This window comes from Sorex araneus, chromosome 1, assembly GCF_027595985.1.
Source record: "Sorex araneus isolate mSorAra2 chromosome 1, mSorAra2.pri, whole genome shotgun sequence".
In the NCBI taxonomy this organism is placed as follows: Eukaryota; Metazoa; Chordata; class Mammalia; order Eulipotyphla; family Soricidae; genus Sorex; species Sorex araneus.
Window position 1 is genome coordinate 385,771,517 of NC_073302.1, and position 22,980 is coordinate 385,794,496.

Here is a 22,980-nt window from a genome sequence, read left to right on the forward strand (position 1 = left end):
GTTTGTAACTGTACCCCACAGTGATTTACTAATAAAAATTTAAAAAAAGTAATAATGAACTGAGATTCATAACTCAACAAAGAATCTATAATGAAATCCTACCTAAAAGTCAGTATCAAAAACCAAATAAACAATAAAATCTTAAACATATGTTTTAGTGTAAAGGATCCTCTTAGATTTTTGCTAATTTATTTGGTATCCTAGTTAATGTTATTTATTGATGTTTATTAATGTTGTTAATGTTTTTTTAAAATATTTTCTTATTCACAGTGATGCTTAATGAATCAACGAATACAAAGGAGCATTCTTAATTTACCAGTTTTCAGGCCACACCCAGCAATGCTCAGAGTTTATTACTGGCTCTATACTCAGGGACCATTCTCAGAGGAGCTCAGAGCACCATCTGGGCTGCAGGGGATCATCCACATGTAAAGCAACTGCCCTACCCACTGTACTACTGCTCTGGTCCCAAGCAGTATTCTTCATAAGTGATAATGATTTTATTTTCTCTACTGCTACTTCATAGCATATATTCAACAGAACCCGTTGGAGAATAATTATTATTTTTGCTTGTTTTGGGACCACACCCAGTGATGTGTAGGACTTACCCCTGGCTGTGCCCAGGGATTACTCCTGGTGGTGATTAGGGGACAACATGTGGTGTTGGGGATTAAACTCAAGAGGCTACATGCAAGGCAAACACCCTACCTGCTATACTATCTCTTTTGCCCCAGTTGGCTAATCATTCCTTAAAAGTGTGATACACCTGGTGTTACTCAGGGCCTACTCCTTGCTCTGTACTCAGTGATCAGTCCTGTGCTTGGGGGACCACATGGGGGTGCCAGGGATTAAACTTGGTAAGACCACATGCAAGGAAAGTACCCTATCCACTATACAATTAGTCTGGTCCCCTTATATTCTACAAATTTAAATGTTTTATATCACTGTATCATTGTCATCCCGTTGCTCATCAATTTTCTCAAGCAGGCACCAGTAACGACTCCATTGTGAGACTTGTTGTTGTTACTGTTTTTGGCATATCGAATATGCCACGGGTAGCTTGCCAGGCTCTGCTGTGTAGGCGCAATACTCTTTGTAGCTTGCCGGGCTCTCTGAGAGGGGCAGAGGAATTGAACCCGGGTCAGCCACATGAAAGGTGAACGTCCTACCACTGGGCTATGCTCCAGCCCAGTAACACTAGTGACACACAAAAAAATCATATTCAAGCAAATGCTAGGGAAAATAACTCCTAGCTCATTGCTCAACATTTATGTAAGCTCACTTAAGAACTGTAACACTTGCAGTGTGTAAAGATTATTTTTTAAAACAACTTCCTACTCTTTCAGGATTCTTATCAGTACTTTACTCAATAATGCAGGTGACACTCCAGTTGTGGAAAATACTTTTTAAAAAATGCTTAATTGTAGAGGAGACTTACTTCTAGACAAAGCAATAACCAGAAGTTCACCTGGAATCACTAATTGAATTTTTAAGAACAAAATGAAAGAGGACTGGAAATAATGGCCATACAATTGCAAATAATGGTTATAACCTTATAAAGCATAGCCACTGATACTTTTCCATGTTTATAAATTATTTTATTATTAATCCAAATATTTTCTAACATGATAGTGAGCTTTTTAAAAATTTAAAATAAAGCAACTAAACATTGCGTAAGGGGTATCTTAACAACTGTTAGTCCATCCTGTATGGCAAGCCAGTTAGTTCTCCAATCTGTTGTTTTTGACCATTTGTTATTCTCAAGCTACATTTCTACATATGAAAGAGATCACTAACATAACTTCTAACACATTTTAGAAGTTTTAGATAGTTAACAAGTTTAATTTGGTACATGCCAGAGTCCCTGAGCACCAAATTATACTAAAAGGCCACTAAGTATCCATCATATCTCACTCCTTCTCTTCTCTCTCTCTTTTTTTTTTCTTTTTGAGTCACACAGGGGTTACTCCTGGCTCATGCACTCAGGAATAACTCCTGGTGGTGCTTGGGGGACCATATGGGATGCTGGGAATTGAACCTGGGTCAGCTGCACGCAAGGCAAACACCCTACCCTCTGTGCTATCGCTCCAGCCCCCTCTCTGTTCTTCTTTAAATTCATTTTATTCTATTTATTTTTAGGATTTAATTTTTTTAATTGAATTGTTGTGAGATAGACTCTTACAAATCTGTTCATGATTAGGTTTCAGTCAAACAGTATTGCAACACCCATCCCTCCACCAGTGTACATTTCCCAGCACCAGTGTCCCCAGGTTCCCTCCCATCACCCCTCAATCCCCCAGCCTGCCTCTATGGCAGGCACTTTGCTTCTCTCTCTCTCTCTTTCTCTCACACTCTTTTTCTCCCCCCCCCAACCGTCCTGTCTTTTGTTAGCAATTAAAATTACTTCTGCTGAACACAACACTGTAACTTGTAAATATGTGGGATGCCATCAGTGCACAGAATCACTGTGAAAATTATCTCATCTAATCATCAGGTGAGATACTCTAAAGACGTTATCAATTTTACTATATTTGCTCCAATTCGTACATTATCTGCAGCAATAGTTATAACTTCTCTTCAGCAGATAGTATGTTTTATCTTATGAGAACTGTGAATAAAGAATGGAGAAGGGGATCTAATTCTTTCTGTCAACTAGAAAGCTTAAGAGATAAATTAAAGGAAGGCCTATCTTCACAAATAGTATAAGTCTGATACAGATACTTGCAACATAATTATTTTCACTCTGTCATTTTATTGATTTTTCTCCTTTAGCTTGTCATATTTATTTGTATATTTGTTTATAGGGTGGGAGTGATCTCAGGCAGATCTCAAGAGGCGAAGGGGTCAATTCTCAGCCAACCAGGCCCGTGGTTCAATGTAAGGGGTTGGAATTACTGGGCGACCCCCAGGAACTCCAAGGTCAAACCCCCATGGTGCTTAGAGAGAGGGCCTTCAAGGCTGTGCCTAGTGATAATTGGGGAACACTGAGGTGCCAGGGATTGAACTGGGGTTGGCTGCATGGAATACATGCAACTTAAATCCAGTTTGATCTCTCTAGACCCATCTTTTCAAATTAAGTACATTCTATCTTAACATATAAATGGTCGCCTCAGGTTACTACTAGAGAGTGCCTAGCATCTATTTAGTGAACGAATGAATGACAAATAAGAATTGAAAAACAGATGGCCAGTAAAAAAAAATAAGAAGTTGGCTATTCCCCTAGCTCTTTTTGATAAGGATTTTATTTATATATGACTAAATTTCAAAGCAGCAAACCTATTCTGAGAAATCAAATTCATGTATGCAAACATGTTATCAACAAACCAACATCTAGCAAATATTAGATAGACAGAGCCCGATGACCAGAGACTGGGCTAGCTTGGTTATTTAAAGCAGGCTCACAGTTCTTCTGACATGACCACAAGTCTTTTGGGTACAGAATTCATATACGAATTACAATAGGTATCGATTATTTTTTTTTAGTGTGGGCCCTTAATGAAATAGCATTTTGTAGAAAAAGTAATGGAAAGGAGAGGAAACAAGAAACCTCAGTTTCATAGCCTAATATTCATTCTTCTAGGATTCTTCAATTGTTTTGAAAGTAGTAAAGAAACATTAAAGGCATACAGGAGTGAGAAATTAATCTAGTCACAGCCTATTCTTAAAGTCTACATTTTCTAACAGTGTGCCAATTAAAAAGCTTTCTCTTGCTCAATTTTCCTTAAAACTAAAGGATAGTAAGTACTTGGAGGGATGAAGAATAAAATGCTTCACATAAGCTTTCACATTCACACTTTGGAGATAGATAAACCTGCAGTGCTATATAACTTGCAGCCCTAGCTGAATAGATGAGTGTGAGAAAGAAAACTTATTTTGTAAGGATGTCCAAGCTTTACAGGACTCCTTGTACTACACTTGTAAATTTACAAGTGATCATACTCTTGGTATATCTCAAAACTGTTCATGAATCACAATGGTTACAGAATAAACTATTTGACACTCTTTAGGCTTTCAAAGTCTGCTGCTTTTAGTTTCAGAACACCCTATTACACTTAAAAGGGGTGTCAAACCTTTAATTAGGACTATAAATCAAGAAAAATAGGGGCTGGAGCGATAGCACAGCGGGTAGGGCGTTTGCCTTGCATGCAGCCGACCTGGGTTCGATTCCCAGCATCCCATATGGTCCCCTGAGCACCGCCAGGGATAATTCCTGAGTGCAGAGCCAGGAGTAACCCCTGTGCAGAGCCAGGTAATACCCAAAAAGCAAAAAAAAAATAAAAATAAATTTTACTCATGTTTTTCTCTTTTTGAAACTTCCTCTGATTTCTTAATATGTTTATATTATGTGTTAAATGGTCTCACACCAAACCCACCTATCTTGCTACTTTCCAGCATCCACAAATTGTATGATACTAGCATTGCTCTTTCTAATAGATAATGTTCTCAAAAGTCATTGCAGCAACCAACCTGACAAGCTCAAAAAATTTCTAAAGACCATCTTCCCTGGTAGAAGAATCATAATCTGTCTTCATATGCAACTTCTATACATTGGTCTTACTCTTTCTTTTAGTGTCTCTATACAGTATGCATAATCTTTAATCAAACAGTATTTAAAATACCTGAAAGAGTATCATCATAAGGACTGTGTAATAACTAGAAGTTCAGGGACAATATGCTCTTTGATTTTCCAGAGAATCTAATCAAATAAAGAGTACAATATTTTCCACTATCATGATCTCTCAAACATATCTGTTCTGTGCGCATATGGTAATTCTGACAAAAAAAGGATGGAAAGCACAGATGTTTCTAGTCACTCAGTGCCCTTGGATCGAATGTACAAACTGTTATACAGACAAGCATTACTACAGCAGTGAGAAATAACAAATACAAAAAAATGGTGGTATGGCAAAATGATTACCTTGACACCTTGGAATGCATGTAAATTAAAATAATATTTTACCAGAACACTACTATAAATTAGAAGAAAAAAGGCGTCCTTGGCAGGAAAAAAATGTGACATTTATTTTGATATTCAAATTTATTGCTTAGTACATTCTAATGCACAAGTGAAATGCATTAGAATGCAGAAAATAATGAATCTGTATCAATATCAAAATTTTACTGAGGTCCTTTAGTGAGCTTAGACAGTATAGAGAACCATTCAATTTGTTGTTGAATATAATTTTCTCCCCTTGCTAGGAACTCTGGGTTGGAGCGATAGCACAGTGGTAGGGCGTTTGCCTTGCATACAGTTGACCCGGGTTCGATTCCTCCGCCCCTCTCGGAGAGCCTGACTAGCCACGGAGAGTATCTCGGCCCCACAGCAGAGCCTGGCAAGCTACCCGTGGCATATTCGGTATGCCAAAAAATAGTAACAACAAGTCTCATGATGGAGACGTTACTGGTGCCTGCTCGAGCAATTCGATGAGCAACAGGATGACAGTGGCAGTGCTAGGGACTCTAGACTATGAGGTATGCAGCATTACTAGGCCTACATGCAGCACCAGGGATTAAACCCAGAGCTTCTCACATGCCCTGGCTGCTTCCTACATTCTTTCTTGCTGGAGACTCCTAATAGATTTGTCAGAATGGCCTCAGCAATTGAGGGCAACACCTTGACGCATTGTGCCATCTTCTGGGCCCCCTCACATATTTTAATTGTGGCAAATTTTAAGTGTGGTAAATGGTTTCCTGAGTCTAAATATTTACAAGAGCCACATAACTAACCTACATCAGGTTGGTGAGCACTATTCAGAAAGAACAAGCATTCGGTTAAAAAAAAAAACAAAACATCGGCTTCTTGATCCTTCCTTTCCTCTACATCTCCTTTACTCCTTTCTTTTTTTTTCTTCACTGAATTCAACAGTTTTTCATTGACCCTTAAGCCAGAATCTTTTTGCTTCACTGAACTGTCTCAAGTCCTGAGAGTATGCTGAGTTACTTACTCTATCTGTAAAGCAGTTCAGTGCTTTGAAAGCAAATCAGAACAACACAGTCCTTAGGAGGCTCGAGATAAAACATGGCATCCAAGGGGCCGGGGCTATCAGAATGGATAGCTGCGACCACCATACCTATTGTTGGCTAAACTGTGTATGCCTGAGGGGGGGTGTAGGAGGGAGGAGGTTTCACAAATGCAAAATGGTTTGCTTTTGGTCCACAGTTTTACTTTCTTTTCTAAACCTCTTGGCGTTCAGTGTTCCCTAGCAACAGAAGCAAAGGATCATTTTAGATAAGTGCTTTCCAGAGCATTGCTATCTAGCTACTGTCCAAGCCATTTTAGTTTACAGGATCAAACAATTGAAATTCAGGGAAATTTATCATTGAGCATCCTTGGCAGCAAAATGAGAAGAGTGCTACTTAATATGTATGCTTCTTATGTCTGAGATGACGGATTCTACCTCTACTGCGCAAGCATGGATTGGTTTCAGTAAGAATTAGTAGTCTCTACATCTCACCGTGAAACCACAGTGTTGCTAGGGAAACTGATAATTATGTGGCAAAATGGAGGGTGTATAATAGAAAAAGAGTTCATAAGAAATGTAAGGTTTTTGATCCAAAACGGTATGTTAATAGTGCAATTTTTGATCTTCCTTAGTCATATAACTTAAAAAATACTATTAATTGCATGTTTGACAAGATACAGATTTTGAAACTAAAAGAAATGAATAGAAATGACTGGACTCTGAAAAGTTACTAGTTACTGACCATACTTAATACATGCCACAGCAAGAACATGTATTTACTATAAATCACAATTTTAAAAAATCGGAACATTCAAAAATTTAAAAAAAAATAAATACGCTGATTTCACTTCTGACATTTTTCTTTGGAAATAAATCTTAGAGACTGCTATAAAGTGACCCCTTTCCCAACTCTTGTACAAAGTAATATTAACCTAAAAAGGCCTTTTATAATGGGGAAGAAAGTAATACTGTTTTTACAATTTACATGATAAAGTCGATCCAAAGATACTGAATGACCTTCTGTAAGTCACACAGTTCTTTGGTTAGTGGTAATGCTAGTGCTAAATACTATACTCAAGTTGCCACAGTAAAGCACCATTTACAGATTATATCAAGAGAAAATTCAGCAAAAGGATATAAGCTTTGGAAATGAAATCAAATCTCTAGACATTGCTTTAATTTTAAACTGAAGCTTTCTAATACTTTTCAATTTTAACGGCTAAGAGTTTAGTTCTAAAAGCTAATGACATAAGCACTTGTTTATCAGGAAAATCTCACTGGAGATATTTTAATATGTGAGAAAGACCATTAAAGAATTATATAGCTTATTAGTGAACAGAGTTTACCACATGTCAAGTTTTTGCCTCTGCATTGTCAGCCTATTATGATGATCCTGCTGCACAATGTCCTTTTACTTCCCCCTTTCCAAGATCTACAAGATTGATAGTTTAAAAGATGAAACCCAAATTTAACAACCTCTCTTTTTATTTGTAAATTTGTGCAGTTTATAAAAATACTATATATCACTGTATCACTGTCATCAATGTCATCCCATTGTTCATCGATTTACTGGAGCAGGCACCAGTAACGTCTCCGTTCGTCCCAGCCCTGAGATTTTAGCAGCCTCTCCTTACTCATCTTTCCCAAAGACTGGAGGCTCTTTCAGGGTCAGGGGAATGAGACCAGTTATTGTTACTGTTTTTGGCATATCGAATACACCACGGGGAGCTTGCCAGGGTCTGCCATGCGAGCAGGATATTCTCGGTAGCTTGCTGGGCTCTCCAGAATATATATATGTATATATATATACATATATATATGAATATATGTATATATAGTGAATATTCACTGTCACTTACACAGAATCTATGTATGAGTGTGTGTGCATGAAAAAGAGCTGTGTGCTAATTATACAAAATCATAACAATTTGCAACAGAAAATGTTTCCAATATTTTAGTCTTATTTGGTCTTTCATAGAAAGGAATGAGGCCGAAAATGACAACTAAGGTCAAAGGATGGATCACTGCCATCCCATTGCTCATCGATTTGCTTGAGCAGGCACCAGTAACGTCTCCATTGTGAGACTTGTTACTGTTTTTGTTATATCGAATATGGCATGGGTAGCTTTCTAGGCTCTACTGTGCGGGCAAGATACTCTCAGTAGCTTGCCGGGCTGTCTGAGAGGGGCGGAGGAATCGAACCCGGGTTGGCTGCGTGCAAGGCAAATGCCCTACTCACTGTGTTATCAGTCCAACCCCAAAGGATAAAACTGTAAAGAAATTTTTTCACTTGTTTTTGGGTGCTCAGGGATTACTCCTGGCTCTGTGTACAGAGATCACCACTGGAGTGTGTGGGGTACCATGTGGGGTGCAGAGTATTGAACCCACGTTGGTTGTGTGTACAAGAGAAGAGCCCTATGCACTGTACTATTTCTATGGCCCCTGTACAGAAAATTTAAATTCAGTGAATTCCAAGTATTGGGAGCAAGTTTTTGGACTTCTGATAATATGAAAATATTTTTATTTCAAGATTTTAAAATTTCAGCCTTTCTCATTAGTATAGAGACAATACCAACTACCCCAGAGAGGTTAAGTTTATGTAATTTTAAGGCAGTTTATTTACTATATCAATAATTATGAGAGTTTTATTTTTCATTTAAAAAATTTTCAGTTCTGGAAATTGAACTCAGGGACTCACATATGCCAGTTCCTGCTCTGCCACGTGAGCCACAGCATATACCCTAGAAATTATAATAATTTTAAAAGAATATTTATCTCGATTTAAGTTGATATTTCATTATTTACAGCAAAGGACTTATTTTTGATAAGATAAGAAGAGCTAAGTGATAAATTCCATTTTATAAGCTTTTTCTTTTTTAACTTGGAAGGAACAGTTAAATCTTTAGATAAGGAAAACATTTAAATATTTGGATAAGAAGAAAGAGTTATTGAGGCTGGAGAGATAGTGCAGAGGGCAGAGTACTTGCCTTACACATACTGAATCCTAGTTTGATTCCTGGAACCACATGTTGCGCCCTGGCACCATATGTGGTCACTGTGTACAAGAGCCAGGAAAAAGTCCTATGCACAGTAAGTAAGTCATTTTTTCAAGATGTTGAAGGTGTGGTTCAACATCTAAAATTAAAATAACTATATACGTCATTAAAACAATTTTTTGGTAGGTATTACACAAACCTTGACTTAGGCCATCTTGACAAGATGTTTGTTTGACGTCCAAGTTCTCCATGGTATCTCCTTTAGAGACGTCACCAAGGGATGTTCTTCTCTCAAAGATGTTGTTGTTATTGTTAACTTGAGTCCCATTTTGTTTCAATAGCCTGAAGACCTCAGCTTCCAAATCTCTAATCTAAGAAAAAAAATATACTTAAGAAACTCTAAACCAGATCTCTTCCCCAAGTACTGGACAAATTATTTTTACTGGCTTTGAGTATACAACTCACCCGCACTTGCAGGCCTTGAACTTCTACAACATGAGCTTTTTCCAAATCTTCTATTTTCTTTCTTTCTGCTTCCTGTCTTTTGATGAAATCAAGCTCTCTTAAGAAAAACATAAGAAAAAAATCTTTTCAAATAAAAAATTAAATAAATGAGAAAACATAAAAATTCTTATCTGAAACTCTAAACTAAACAGCAGAATAAATAACTGGAAAGTTATTTAGATGAATAAAACTCAGTCATAGAGAAAATATCACTATCACTGTTACTGTCATCCCGCTGCTCACCGATTTGCTCGAGCGGGCATCAGTAACATCTCTAGTGTGAGACTTGTTGTTACTGTTTTTGGCAAATCTAATATGCCACGGGGAGCTTGCCACGCTCTGCTGTGTGGGCGGGATACTCTCGGTAGCTTGCCGGACTCTCTGAGAGGGTCGAAGGAATCAAACCCGGGTTGGCCGCGTGCAAGGTGAACGCCCTACCCACTGCGCTATTGTTCCAGCCCAGAGAAAATATATAAAATAATAAAAGCAAATAAAACATCTGAATGTGTTACACAGTGAAAAAAGAGGTTTTGAATCTGCTTTTATGATTTGTACTTGTAAGCCTTATTCTAGAGCACCATAAACACTTATATAGGACCTACTGCACAAACAACCCCCTAATTACTGAATTGCCAGGGTAGGTGTATGTAATTCTGCATCTGCAATGTTTTATACCTCAACTGAGTGTAATTTTTTTTAAAGGAAAGATATTTATAATAGTTAAAATGATGAGTTAAAATCATGATGTACTGAATTCACTGTCACAAAGCAACTTCTCTCTTTCTACAATAAATCTTATTATAATCTTTTTAAATATCAAAGATTTTTTTCCAACAAAAATATGGTGTATCTTATGTACATGCCTAATTTCTTGGCAATCTTAGAAGACTTTCAGAAAAGGTACCCGCTTTCCGTTTTATTGTTCTAGCAAATCAAGTTATTGATTACAAAAAAATCCAGGGAAAAGCTTCCAGATCCAAACTACAACACCCATACTTAAAAATGTGCCTGTCAAGGAGGCACTTTGGAACTTCGAAGAAAACGGGACAGTAGAAGAGAGAAGTTGATACTGATAGTGAGATTGGTGCTGGAACATTACAGGCCTGAAACTCAACTATGACTAATTTGTAAAGCATAGTGCCTTAATAAATTTAAAAAATCTCCCAGATCAGATTCCCTGAAATTACACTAAGATTCAACAGATGGAAGCAAACAGCAGCTTTAGTTAAGAAAGACTTATTAAAATTCAAAAGCAGAGTCTTGTAATAGTGAACTGAGACCCCAGTGATTCTCTCAATAGCTGAGAAATGCAAAGAAGCAGGGCAGGGAGTCTTGCTAGTCAATATCGACACTCTCTGTAGTGAGAACATTATATAGGTACTGATTCTAGGAGTAGAGGGAGAAGCAACTGCATCAAGACCCCAAATGCTATCTTGCATGGGCTTTGTCCCAAAGTCATTCTATGTGACTTCACCTGGGGTTTCAATGGTTCCAAATCAAAGAGCTACTCTAAAAAGGACAAAAATTAAAGTGTTTATGGAATGAATAATGGACAGTGTGTTTTCCTTGCTTGCAGTTGACCCTGGATAGGTCCGTGGTACGAAAAGTGGTACCCTATTCTCCACCAAGAGTGATGATCCCTGAGCACAGAGCAAGGAGTAAGCTCTGAGCACAGTCAGGGGTGGCTTACCTCAGAAAGAAAGAAAGAAAGAAAGAAAGAAAGAAAGAAAGAAAGAAAGAAAGAAAGAAAGAAAGAAAGAAAGAAAGAAAGAAAGAAAGAAAGAAAGAAAGAAAGAAAGAAAGAAGGAAAGAAAGAAAGAAAGAAAGAAAGAGAGAGAAAGAAAGAAAGAAAAAGAAAGAAAGAAAGAAAGCAAGAGAGAAAGAGAAAAAGAGAAAGAGAAAAAGAAAGAGAAAGAAAGAAAGAAAGAAAGAAAGAAAGAAAGAAAGAAAGAAAGAAAGAAAGAAAGAAAGAAAGAAAGAAAGAGAGAAAGAGAGAGAGAGAAAGAGAGAGAGAGAAAGAAAGAGAGAGAGAAAGAAAGAGAGAAGGAAAGAAAGAAAGAAAGAAAGAAAGAAAGAAAGAAAGAAAGAAAGAAAGAAAGAAAGAAAGAAAGAAAAAGAAAAAAGGAAAAGGAATTTTAAATGTTTTAATATTTACTGTCAGTTAAGTCATTTTCATAATTATTTTTAATTATTTAGAAATTGAATCACCATGAATGATAGAATTACAAAGTCATTCATAATTGAGTTTCAGGTGTATATGTTCTAATACCAATTCATTCACTAGTGTCCATTTCCCTCCACTGATATCCCTGGTTTTATACTATCAATGATATCAATGAGCATACAAAAAGTTGAGAGGTAACATTGCCAAAAACCCATAAACAAGGATATAATCTCAGATGAAAAATGATATAGGTAATTTCCAAAACATGCTATTTATGCTTTAACTGGTATTACAAAATTATTAAATATAAACCTATTGACACATACAATTCTTTCTTTCTTTTTTGCTCTTTGGGTCATACTCATAGGTGCACAGGGGTTACTCCTGGCTCTGCATTCAGAAATCATTCCTGGCGGTGCTTGGGGGACCATATTGGATGCTGGGAATGGAACCTGGGTCGGCCTCGTGCAAGGCAAATGCCCTACTCGCTGTGGTATCGCTCCAGCCTCACATACAATTATTCTTTAGGTTAGAAGTTTCTTACTTTTGTTGGAAATCCTTGATCAGTTTCTTTGCCTTATTGTATTTCTTTTCCAAGGCTTGATATTGGCTTTGAGTATCTTTGAGGTGTTCATTCACTGTATGGCATAATGTTTGAGCCTCAATCCAGTAGCTCTCTAATTTCAACATTCTTTCTTTATTCTCTTCTATGTTCTGTTGAAGTTGTGTTTTCTCTAATTCCCACCGCACTTTCTCATTTTCTGCTGCTTGCAGCTAGAGGAAGTAAATATCAAGACAAAGATAACAGGATACATTTCCAGAAAAAATTTCATGAGTATATATATTTATTACATTTTTTCTTTTATCCCACTGTTACATATCCATAATTATAAGAACATCTTGAGAATAGTGGAAAAGTATTATTATAAATTATAAAGTGGAAGCCTTGAAAAGTTAAATGATTTGTTCAAGTTCACACATCTGACAAATAATTAGACATGGATTTGATTTCAACTCCCATGACCTTTTTGTCAAAGCATGGAAATTCTGTAAGCCCTAAAAAATGTTTGGAGTTTGATTTATTCTATCTAATGACCTTAAACACATTTTCTTACGGAGTTTTTTTCCTGTGTAGTTATATATTAAAAATATTATAAAGGGAGCGAAGAGTCACAGAAAGGAGAGGAAAGAGGGTCTGAAGCACAGTATGACAGAATGACTTAAGAGGGATGCTTTGGAATCATTCAGCTTAGATTGGAATATTCCAATTCTGCTGCCATTAGTCTTTGGGCAAGTAACTTAAGTTCTTTTTGGACTCAATTATATCAGAATTATGACATAACTCATCAGTGCCCTTCATATAGCTCCTTAAACATAATGATGTGAGAAATGTTAGTTTATTTATCTTGTTCATATCCTTAAGATACTATTATATTGACATTCAAGTTATAAATTTCTAGAGCTGTATAATCTCAATGTCCATAAATATAAAAATATAGTTTAATAAAAAAATGTTATTGCTGAATTTCTTTAAATTACTCCAATAGAACAGAAAGGCAACATTTTATGTGTTTTTGCTTCCAAGGACTCTTAGGAATAAATACTAAACAAGTCCAGTCTCTTCATTTCTACAGAACTTCAAGGCTGAGTCTTTATGTGAGATCAAAGGCCACTTACAATTAGTGTCTGACATTAAATCCAGTGCTCCATCTATTTCACAAACCTCTTTTAAAGTTCAAGGGGATGAACAGTCATTACAAACATCAATTTTCAAAATAACACTCCAAAATCTTACAGCATATCACAAAGTGTAATATTTGTGTATTTCAGACTAAATACTTTGGCAAAATGTATTACAAAGAAACAAAGAGTCAAAAACATATCAAAACATAATTCTATTATCAACATGGAAAATAAATAGCCAGAATAAAGCATGTTGATATTATATATAAATACAATAATGTGAAAAATACTAATTTATATAAGTTTTGAAATTGTTTACCATGTAACATTTATATTTTATCAAAGTGCAATTATAAAGAATATTTTTCCTTGATTATAACCAATAATTTAAAAAAGCTTCTATTCTTCTAATCTATGTCAAGAAATAATAGCAATTTAAGAATGACAACATTTTCACTGCATATTTTACTAAACAATCTTTTGTATTCAAGTTGTTTATTTGCTAACCACTACTGATTTTAAAAATATTATTCACAGGACTGGGCTGACACCATGAATGATGTATAGAGATGTTTTGACTAAAGAGTTGCAGAGTTATTAGCTGAGAATACCATTTAACAAAAATAACCTCGATAATTCATCTCCATTTAAAACACATGTAAAAGCCAAAGCAAGTGTTTAATGTGAACAAGAAAACAGATCATTAGTGGTAGGAGAAGAATTATTTCTAATTTTTTAAAGGCCATTAAAACAATGAAGAACACTGTCATAAAAGCATTTCAAATAATGTTTTCAGTCTTCAGAATTACATATTTTAAAAAATTAAAATTAAGTTTAAGAACTTAAAAGTACATTAAAATTTATCAGTTTAAAATAACCTTCTCAATCTTGCATTCTTTCATGCGTAGACCAAAATGACATGCTTTTTTATCAACACCTGTTTTTTTTCCTACAAATTTAAATGTGAACTATGCTTGTTTAAATTTTTCCAGTTATTCTGGCACCTAAAATCAATTATGCATATTTTGCAAGAGCTATTCATTAAAAATTAAAGTTTTCTATAAAAAATAAAGTGCCCTATAATACATTTCTGATAGCTAAGTTCAAGTTCAATGATTAAGCTGATTTAAAATAAGGTAAATAAAGGGAAAGAGCCCTTGCATACAAAATTAATGATCAAGATGTTAATTTGGATGTCAGAAACATAAACAATATTTACTTTGTGAGGAAAGCTCATAGGGAACTGGTCATATATGTACAGAAAAGCAAATGTCTATTTGTGAAAAATGGCTGGTTTCACTGAAGGTTACTGTCATGTTTACCATCTAGGGTTTTGTGCTCTTTTGGCAGGAATATCAAACAATGAAAATGGATGTCTCACAGATTATTATTCATTCAAATGCAAAGAAAGCAAATCCTTCAGTGAGTCCTACTGTCTCACTTAGGTCTTTAGCTGATGCTATTCGTAGTACCTGGAGTTTGAAACATATAATTCAAACACCATATTATAAGTGCTTACCTTGGTCTTCAATTTTTGAATCTCTGCTTCTGTAACTGCATGTTTGATTTGCAACTAAAAATTGAAAAGAAAAAAATCTGAAATAAGAAGTGAATCTATAATTTTTAAAGCCTCAGATGCTAAAAAAAAAAAGTCAGTACATAGCTGAAGGTCTAGAGAAGTGCTGCAATGCAGCAGGTTGTAAATTGAAACGTCTAGTGTGTAAAAGGATGTACTAGGTGCAAACTAATTAAACACAGGGTTTATGGCCACACTCCCAAATATGAGATTAGGTTACAAATTTAATTGCTCAGGGACAAAAGAGGAGAAAACACATTTGTTTGCCATCTTCGAAGCAGCTCTTTTTGATTTAAGTGTAAAGAAATTGTTCCCTTGCAGTCTCGTGGAGTAAGCTAGCTAGACAACAGCTGTGTGCAGATCCTATTCCAAGTCTGAAAGAAAGGTGGTGCTATGGTTTCACAATTCACAGCACATCCGGTAGAGCAGACCTTTTACAGCTCGGGCTGGTGCAGTCGGAAAAACGATACTGTGAAATCTTTTAATTTTATTTTATTTTTAATTGTAGGAGATATACAGATCTAGATTTGTGCCTCCTAAAAGATCCACTCCAATTCTAATCCAGCCTCCATTCCCCGAAGGTTCGGTTTGTTTATTACCCTAGAGCCGCTGTCATTTACATTTGTTTTGCTTTTACCCTGCCCCCACTTTGTTTTCTCCTTAAGGGAGGAATAAACCAAGTACTCATTTCCTTAAGAGATGAATAAATTACCCAGATTTCAGGAAAATATATATGGTTGACAGTGTTGTCTCTAAAATTCTTGGGGCTGATGTTTTTAGAATTCAGAATTCTTCCATTCAGAAGTATACTAAGATGCATTTTCCATAAATTGGATATTACCCACAAGTGGGACTGTGGAAGCATTCAGCATGTAATCAAACTCGCTAATATTTCTGCCACCAAACATGAATATTTTCACTGAGTGAGAATATAAAAATTGTAAATAGCATCCTGCTATTTTAAATCTGATTTATCACCAAATAGATTTACCTCCACAAAAACATTCAGTAAAATTGTTTTCAGAGCATTTTGGAATTTAAGATTATACATGGAAGATTGAACATCTAATTAAATAAATCTAAGGTTTTCTTAGAAGGAAGTGATTTAGCTGATGGAAGGATAGAAACATGCAGTTCCCAGACTTGCAATATGACCCTTTGGCTATCACAATACCTTATAGCCCTCATTTGTAATCATCTGGCTAGTAGGGGAATATGGGAAGCATGAAAAGAGAAAACAGAAATCAAAGAATCAAGGACAGGTAAATTCAACAGTCTCTTAGATGCCATTGCAAATGAATGAAAACCCATAGCCTGGACTCCTAAGCTCCTTGCAAAATGAATTTCCTTGATGTTTTCAGGTTTCCCTGTTCGGAGTAAAGTTCTTTCGCTGGCACAGCAACAACTCTGATACCGATGGCTCTTGGTCTTTAGCAGTGAATTAGAAACTGTTGACTTTTTCCCCCAATACATTTATACTGATACTTATTCATGAAGAATACATAGCAAATGTTTGATAAATGGATGCATGAGTACATGATAAAATGGGTTTATCATAAACAGATTACAAGTGATAAATAATTAACACATAAAGTACCAATAATTTCAAAATTATTTTAAATTACGGTATAATGAATTATAATAGTATCAGTATTACTGTTTTAGGCATACAATGTTTACTACACCATACCAATTATCAGAGTACCAATGTCCTTCCACCACTATCCCACTATGCCCAGATCTTTCTTATTCACCCACCAGTCCCAACTAGAATTTTGTCTTATTCTTATGTTTTCAGATCTGCAGCTATGTCCCTGTGCTTAGCAACTTTTAAGTGTCACTGTTTTTTGCATCCTAACAGACTCTAGAGAGAAAGCACCCTCTCTTATTCTTCTACAAAGGTGAAACAGATAGTACGTGCCTTCTCAGTTTCCTAACATATTGGTACGTGCTTTCAGCAAAGTGCAAAACCATAAATGTACCTGGCAAGTGCTAATCCAAATTCATAGTAACTTCCTTCTACCTCCCAGAGAGATCTGATAATACACAGAACCTCAATCCAGATTTATCTTTTAGAATCTGGCGATTCCAGGCAAGTCAGAATGATAGATTCAGCAAGTAGGTACTATAAGGTGGTATTCACAGAGAGTTCACAACTTCAGAATCATGGAAGCTTATACTTCTGGGCTAAGTTTAGATATGAAAAGCCCAGGTTTATGTAGGATGAACATAGAAGTGCTCTAGCTCTCAAGGAGAATCAAAAACCAGAACCAGAAGCTGGATCTTTTGGTTCCTGATCCACTGTCATTTTCCTTAGAAAATAAGGATTAGTTCAATGGGCATCTATTAAAGAGTTCATATGTGCAAATAACACTAATGGCAACTTTCCCAATAAATACCATCCCTAATATCCTCAATCAACATAAAGTTATAAACTAAAATGGGAAGAGTCCTTAGAAGTTAGGCAGGATACTATTTACAATATATAAATACAAAGACACACATGGCTGTAAAAAGTGATCTACCATTGAACTCTTGTACTTCAGTGTGAGAATAGAACAGAACAACCAGCAAGCCCATAGACCTAGATGATTTGATTTTAGAAAGTATCTATGAGAAATGAATCCTGTCTTTTATGACATATGCCGATTGCAAAGAAAAGTTGTTAGTTACTGAATTGATCTCAAACCAAATATACATTAAGCATATCATACCAGAAAGTTACTCAAGCTCTTTTACTTTCACTTTTACTTCCATTCTATTTGTAAAACATAGTTCTTTACAAGTCATAGCTTTTCTTATTGAGTGGTTAAGTGAAACAATTCATGTAAATGTTAACTTGGGTTGGGAGGGAGGAAGGCACAGTGGTTAATATCAAAAAATGTCTCAATAAATTTAGCTAGAACTACCGCGGAATTATCTGAAAAAAATCTAGAAAATTTTGCCTAAAGACAGTGTTTCTTTTTCCTTGTGAATATGTATACTAGATTAATTTCCTGATAATGTGTATAAAACTGACAGATCTGAGAAACAGCTCGAGTTGAGATTCAATTACACACTCTTCCCATTTACCAAAATGTATTATCAGTGAGGAACTGCACTCACTAGCAGTGAAATAATGATACTGATAAAAGCTTGAACTGTTACAAGTTTAGTAAAATTCTTTAAATACAGTAAAAGAGAATAAATTGTATAAATTTGGAAATTAGCAACAGACAAGTTTTAGTGCAAGGTTTTCTTAAAATGAATAAAGCCCAAAATTATATATGTGAGATTACTTTAGTCCTGTGTGCATATTAGGAGAATTTCTATAAATCAATCACTATTAACAGAAAAATCATCCAAACTAAACTTGGTTCTGCCAGGGATGTAGCTCAGTGGCAGAGCGCTTGCCTTGCCTATGTGAAGTCCTATTTAGATTCCTGGAACAGCAAACAAACAGAAATTAATGCAACCCTTTCATTATATATAGGCAGAAACTGTCAGCAGTTTAAGCTTCAGAGCTAATAAGTGTTAGTCATTATGAATTTCAGCACACAGTTTTTCCCACTAACGTTCTTATATTTGTAGGAGCCTGTACCTATTTTATCATCTTCCTTTAGTGTTGCAGATAAGTCTGTGAAAAGCAGAAAAGGGAGGTTAACATCACTGTTCAGATGAGAAAAGACTGGAGAAACCACACAGCTTCATCAAATTTCTCCTTGAAGCAGGTGGTGGACGGAAATAACCTTAGATTTGCTTCTTATGACCCATTCTTCCCTTAACCATATGCCTAATTGAAATCAGCAGCTTTGAGACATGTTTCTCATTTAATCATCACAAAAACCAAGGCATATGCCATCATTATCACCTCCAAGATAAGAAATTATTACTCCAGCTGGAAGCCATGGATCACTTCTAGTAGTCTTTGATATTCTGACACAAAAAGCAAAATGACATATAACCAGTGCTGTTATTAACGAAACTTAGAAAGAACATTACCTCTTTATTCAAAAAGTTTTTACTGAACTCAACTTGGTGCCAAGAGATGTGGTAGCAGTCACTGATAAGGTGAGAACATGGCATTGTATCTACCCTCAAAACACTATGAAAGGAGCTTGAGAGATAGAATAGGAGTTAGGGACATGCCTTATGTATTCCAAACTCTGGTTTAGTCCCTGGTAATGCATGGCTTCTGACCACAAACCACTGGACCTATTGACCCCCAAACACAACCAGTGCTTGGTCCTAGTGGCCCCTAGCACCAAAGGGCCCTGGAACTGAATCAACAAGAGTTGTAAGGAATGGCCCTAGGTCACTTTATGCATCTCGGAAGCCCCGGCCCTCCAACCCCCCCTCAAACTATAAGATTAATAAACAATAGCTTCTAATAGAAATTCCCAGATCACCAAGAGAAACATCAGGTGGAACACGTGTTTAGATTGCCTGATGAGTCTTTTATTTTGATAATCATGTCAGATGTCCTTAAGCTTTGAACTATATATCATATCTAAGCTCCAAGGGAGAACTCTATGTCCCAGGCAAAATAAACACAATTGTCCTGAGCTATTGCTATTTTAGGAGCATAAAAATGTTCTTCCAAATAGGCAAAATGACATGACATAAGTAGCAAGGTTGCTAGTAATCTGATTTTGTAAATTCTAGAGAAGTTCTTTCACATGTTTAATAATCTTTCCAATGTACAAGTTAAAGTGTTTATACCTCACCCCTGAGACACGTCAGATGACACTTTATCAGGAGAGGAGGTCAACAGGACTTGTTAGTGAAAACAAAACTTAAAATACCTGTTGGAACACTCAAGTTTCAGAGAATCTAGACTTGAAGAAAAAAATTGGGATGAGAAAGAAAATAATTAAGGGGGGGAAGAAGAGGCTTATGGGAAGTACTGGGAGTAATGGTCAGGGGCCTTGGGCACATCAGTGTGTAGAGTTGTGAAGTATATCTATATATATAAACCACAGAGCTAAGGACACTGAAAGCAAGAGATCCAAACTACAACAACCAAAGGTCAAACTTAAAAATGTGCCCGTCCAGGAAGCAGGCTGGTTTCTGGGACGAAACCTGGGGACACTGTTAGAGAGAAGTTGATACTGGAGATAAGACTGGTGCTGGAGCACTGTATGGCTGAAACTCAATTGTAAATAACTTTATAAGTCATAGTGACATTATTATAAAAAACTTTAAAAGCTTTAAAAAAAAGATTGCAAGGCAAGGACTGTAGGCCATTGTCTTAATATAAGAAATAAGACACTTCCATCCTATCTGACACTTTTATCAGAAATGGCATTAATATCATCTCGGAATTACAGAGCAAATAAACATATGAATTCCTACAGAAAACTTTCATAAAACATCCTGCAGATGTGCCTGAGGGTTTATTTTCTTTTAAAACTTTGAATATAGAAAACGACTCATTTCAATAAATTAGTAAAATTCAGTGATGCTAGGAATTGAATTCAGGTTAGTTGTGTGCAAAGCAAGCGTATGAACCACTCTGGCCCTATGTTTAATGCATATAGATATTTTATAGCTTCTTTATATGTTGATGGAAATTTCCCTAAAGATAACTATTATCAACACATTTCTAATTCTTTAGATCTTTTAGTTTGAAAGATGTAAACTAAAAAATTATTTGGACTAATACATCTTCAAGACAAATGCTAATTGTTTTGATTGGCTATAATATTCATGATGCCAGGGGACAAGGGGACGAGTGGTGGATGAGAACACAGGTCAGTCTACTTAAATGGTACCAGTAGTTTTCTGAATTAGCACCTTTCCTACTTCCTGCTCAATTAGCAGTGAAACCACATTAAAAAAAAACCCATAACCAAATGACCATGAAAATTTTAATTACTGCTACTAGAATATGAAAAAGTCATAATGTTGAAAGAAGAAATATCTAAGCTTCATTCCCTAAAAAGGGAGATGTTTTGTGGCCCCATCGGACTGAGTGCTCAGTCTATTTTAGAGGAGTCGTGCCTTTCCCCTGACAGTCCACAAATCACGTTCTCTTCACTCTCTCAGACAGCAATTAACTACAAGACTTCTCTAGGCATTTCAAGATAAATAACAGAGAAATTGGCAAAAATAAGCCTGGGACTGAATACTTTAGATCAACGTAAAGAGAATGAATGCCAACTTGAAATCCTGAATAAGCAGACTGAAAAGGATATATCACGCAAACAAAAAACATATTTTTAAGGTAGCTGGAATATGCTGATGAAGAGAAAGGGAATCAAGAGAAATGGGTGGTATGAAGAAGCTCAAAATCTATTAAGAAAATGAAGTCATGTTAGAGGTGTGAAAAAACACTGAATTTAAAGTTAAGTGCATATTTAATGTTACAGAAAACAATTATCAATGTCACAGAAAAAAATTATCAAAACCATCAAACAGAACATGATAAGAGCAACTTAGAAAAAAATAGAAAAAGAAAACCAGGAGAAAATAATATACAAGATCAAGCATTCATAAAAAGGAAACAGAAACAAACGAAAAAGAGAAATGAAGAATATATCCATGAGTTAATATAAAATAAACATGAAACAAAAAAGTAGAGTAGAAGACAAAGAATTAATGAAAGGAATACTTCAAGAAAATGTGATGACAATTAAAGGACAAGCCTAAAATAATGCAAGCATCCAAACACCATATAGGGATTAACCTTTTTCTTTATAATATGCAATGTTAATTTCAAAGAATGAAACATGTCCTGCAATTTTAGGACAAAAAGTGGTGAATTAATATATAAAATTAGCCAAATTATCATTCTGATATCATGAAAATTAGAATACCCCATTTTCAGCATTGGAAGTTCCAAAAATTAAAAAAAATGGAGAAGAATGTGATGGCTGAAAGCCATTCAGAGTGTAAAGGCACACATTCTGTAGGTAATCACGCAGGTACTCCAACCAAATAAAGGCAGGTAAGCATTTAATGAAAGTGCTTATCATGTTGTCAACTATTTTGAAAATTAAAATTGGGCACTTGTATTCTATAACAATTCCAATATATGCTCGATATTGTTAACTTTCAAATTAACCAATACAGGCCAAAACAGTGCAAAGACATATTAATAAGAAAAAAAAACAGAGGATATCAGAATTTCAGTAGGAAGGTACATAACACGCTCAGGGGTTACTCCTGGCTCTGCACTCAGGAATTATTCCTGGTGGTGCTCGGTGGACCATATGGAATGCTGGGAATCGAACCCTGGTCGGCCACGTGCAAGGTAAATGCCTTACTTGCTGTAAGATAGCTCCAGCCACTAAAACAGTTTATTTCTTATGATCCCAAGTACTTCAAACTGAGATTATGAATGTTGTTTTACATTTTCATAATTCTGTATGAAAATTTCTGTATCTTTCAAAACCTTTTAGAAACATTTTTAAAACAAAAAACATTTGACAAGTACATTCACTCTGATATTAGCTACACAAATATAAATCATAAGTAATTAAAAAGGTAAGTCAATATACCAGCCAGAGCATCACGATATATAAAACTGATAGGTTTATTATACATTCAAATTAAAAATTATAAAGGAAAGAAAATTAGAAGCAAAAAAGACTTCAATTTTCAAATTTCTTTTCTATGTGCAGGAGAACATTTTTTTCCTAAGTCAAGATAATAAGAGAGCTGAAACCACAAAGGAGTGATTTTTAAAGCCTCACAGCTGCAAAGTTGTAGGAAGATGGTAAATAATGACAAATGTCTTTAACAAGGAAGAATGTTCTCTAAAACATTAGATTGCTGGGGGGAAACATTCATCAGTTTCCACTTTACTGTTGCATTCTGAGCAGTAAATCTGCAAAAGTTTATGGACATTTACTGACAACAATCCCCTCAAAAAACTGTCTCTGCCTCCCTTCCTTTGTATCAGGCTGATGGGAGGCATCAGCCAGTATAAGAGAGAAGGATTTGGGTAATTAGCTCACTTGCCTTTAAGATTCAGTTTTCGGTAGTGTTATTATTCTACAAAGATGCAGATGCTGAATGATTCTCCTTTCAGAAAAGTTCTCTCTACCATTCTTTACCAGAGACAGCCAAAAAAGATGACAATCACTGTTGTTAGTCTTTCACCACTCCCTG

The 22,980-nt window shown here is 35.7% G+C and overlaps 1 protein-coding gene across 9 annotated transcripts in view; it reads right to left on the reverse strand.

The window, feature by feature from the left end:
* Positions 1-22,980, reverse strand: part of PPP1R9A (protein phosphatase 1 regulatory subunit 9A) — a 319,759-nt gene that overhangs the window by 64,472 nt on the left and 232,307 nt on the right. For all 9 annotated transcript variants that reach the window (XM_055124178.1, XM_055124185.1, XM_055124184.1 and 6 more), the window contains 4 exons: positions 14,830-14,883; positions 12,172-12,401; positions 9,425-9,521; positions 9,159-9,330 (listed from right to left, as the gene is read on the reverse strand). In XM_055124178.1, coding sequence (XP_054980153.1) covers positions 9,159-9,330; positions 9,425-9,521; positions 12,172-12,401; positions 14,830-14,883 — 553 coding nt within the window. The remainder of the gene's footprint in view (positions 1-9,158; positions 9,331-9,424; positions 9,522-12,171; positions 12,402-14,829; positions 14,884-22,980) is intronic.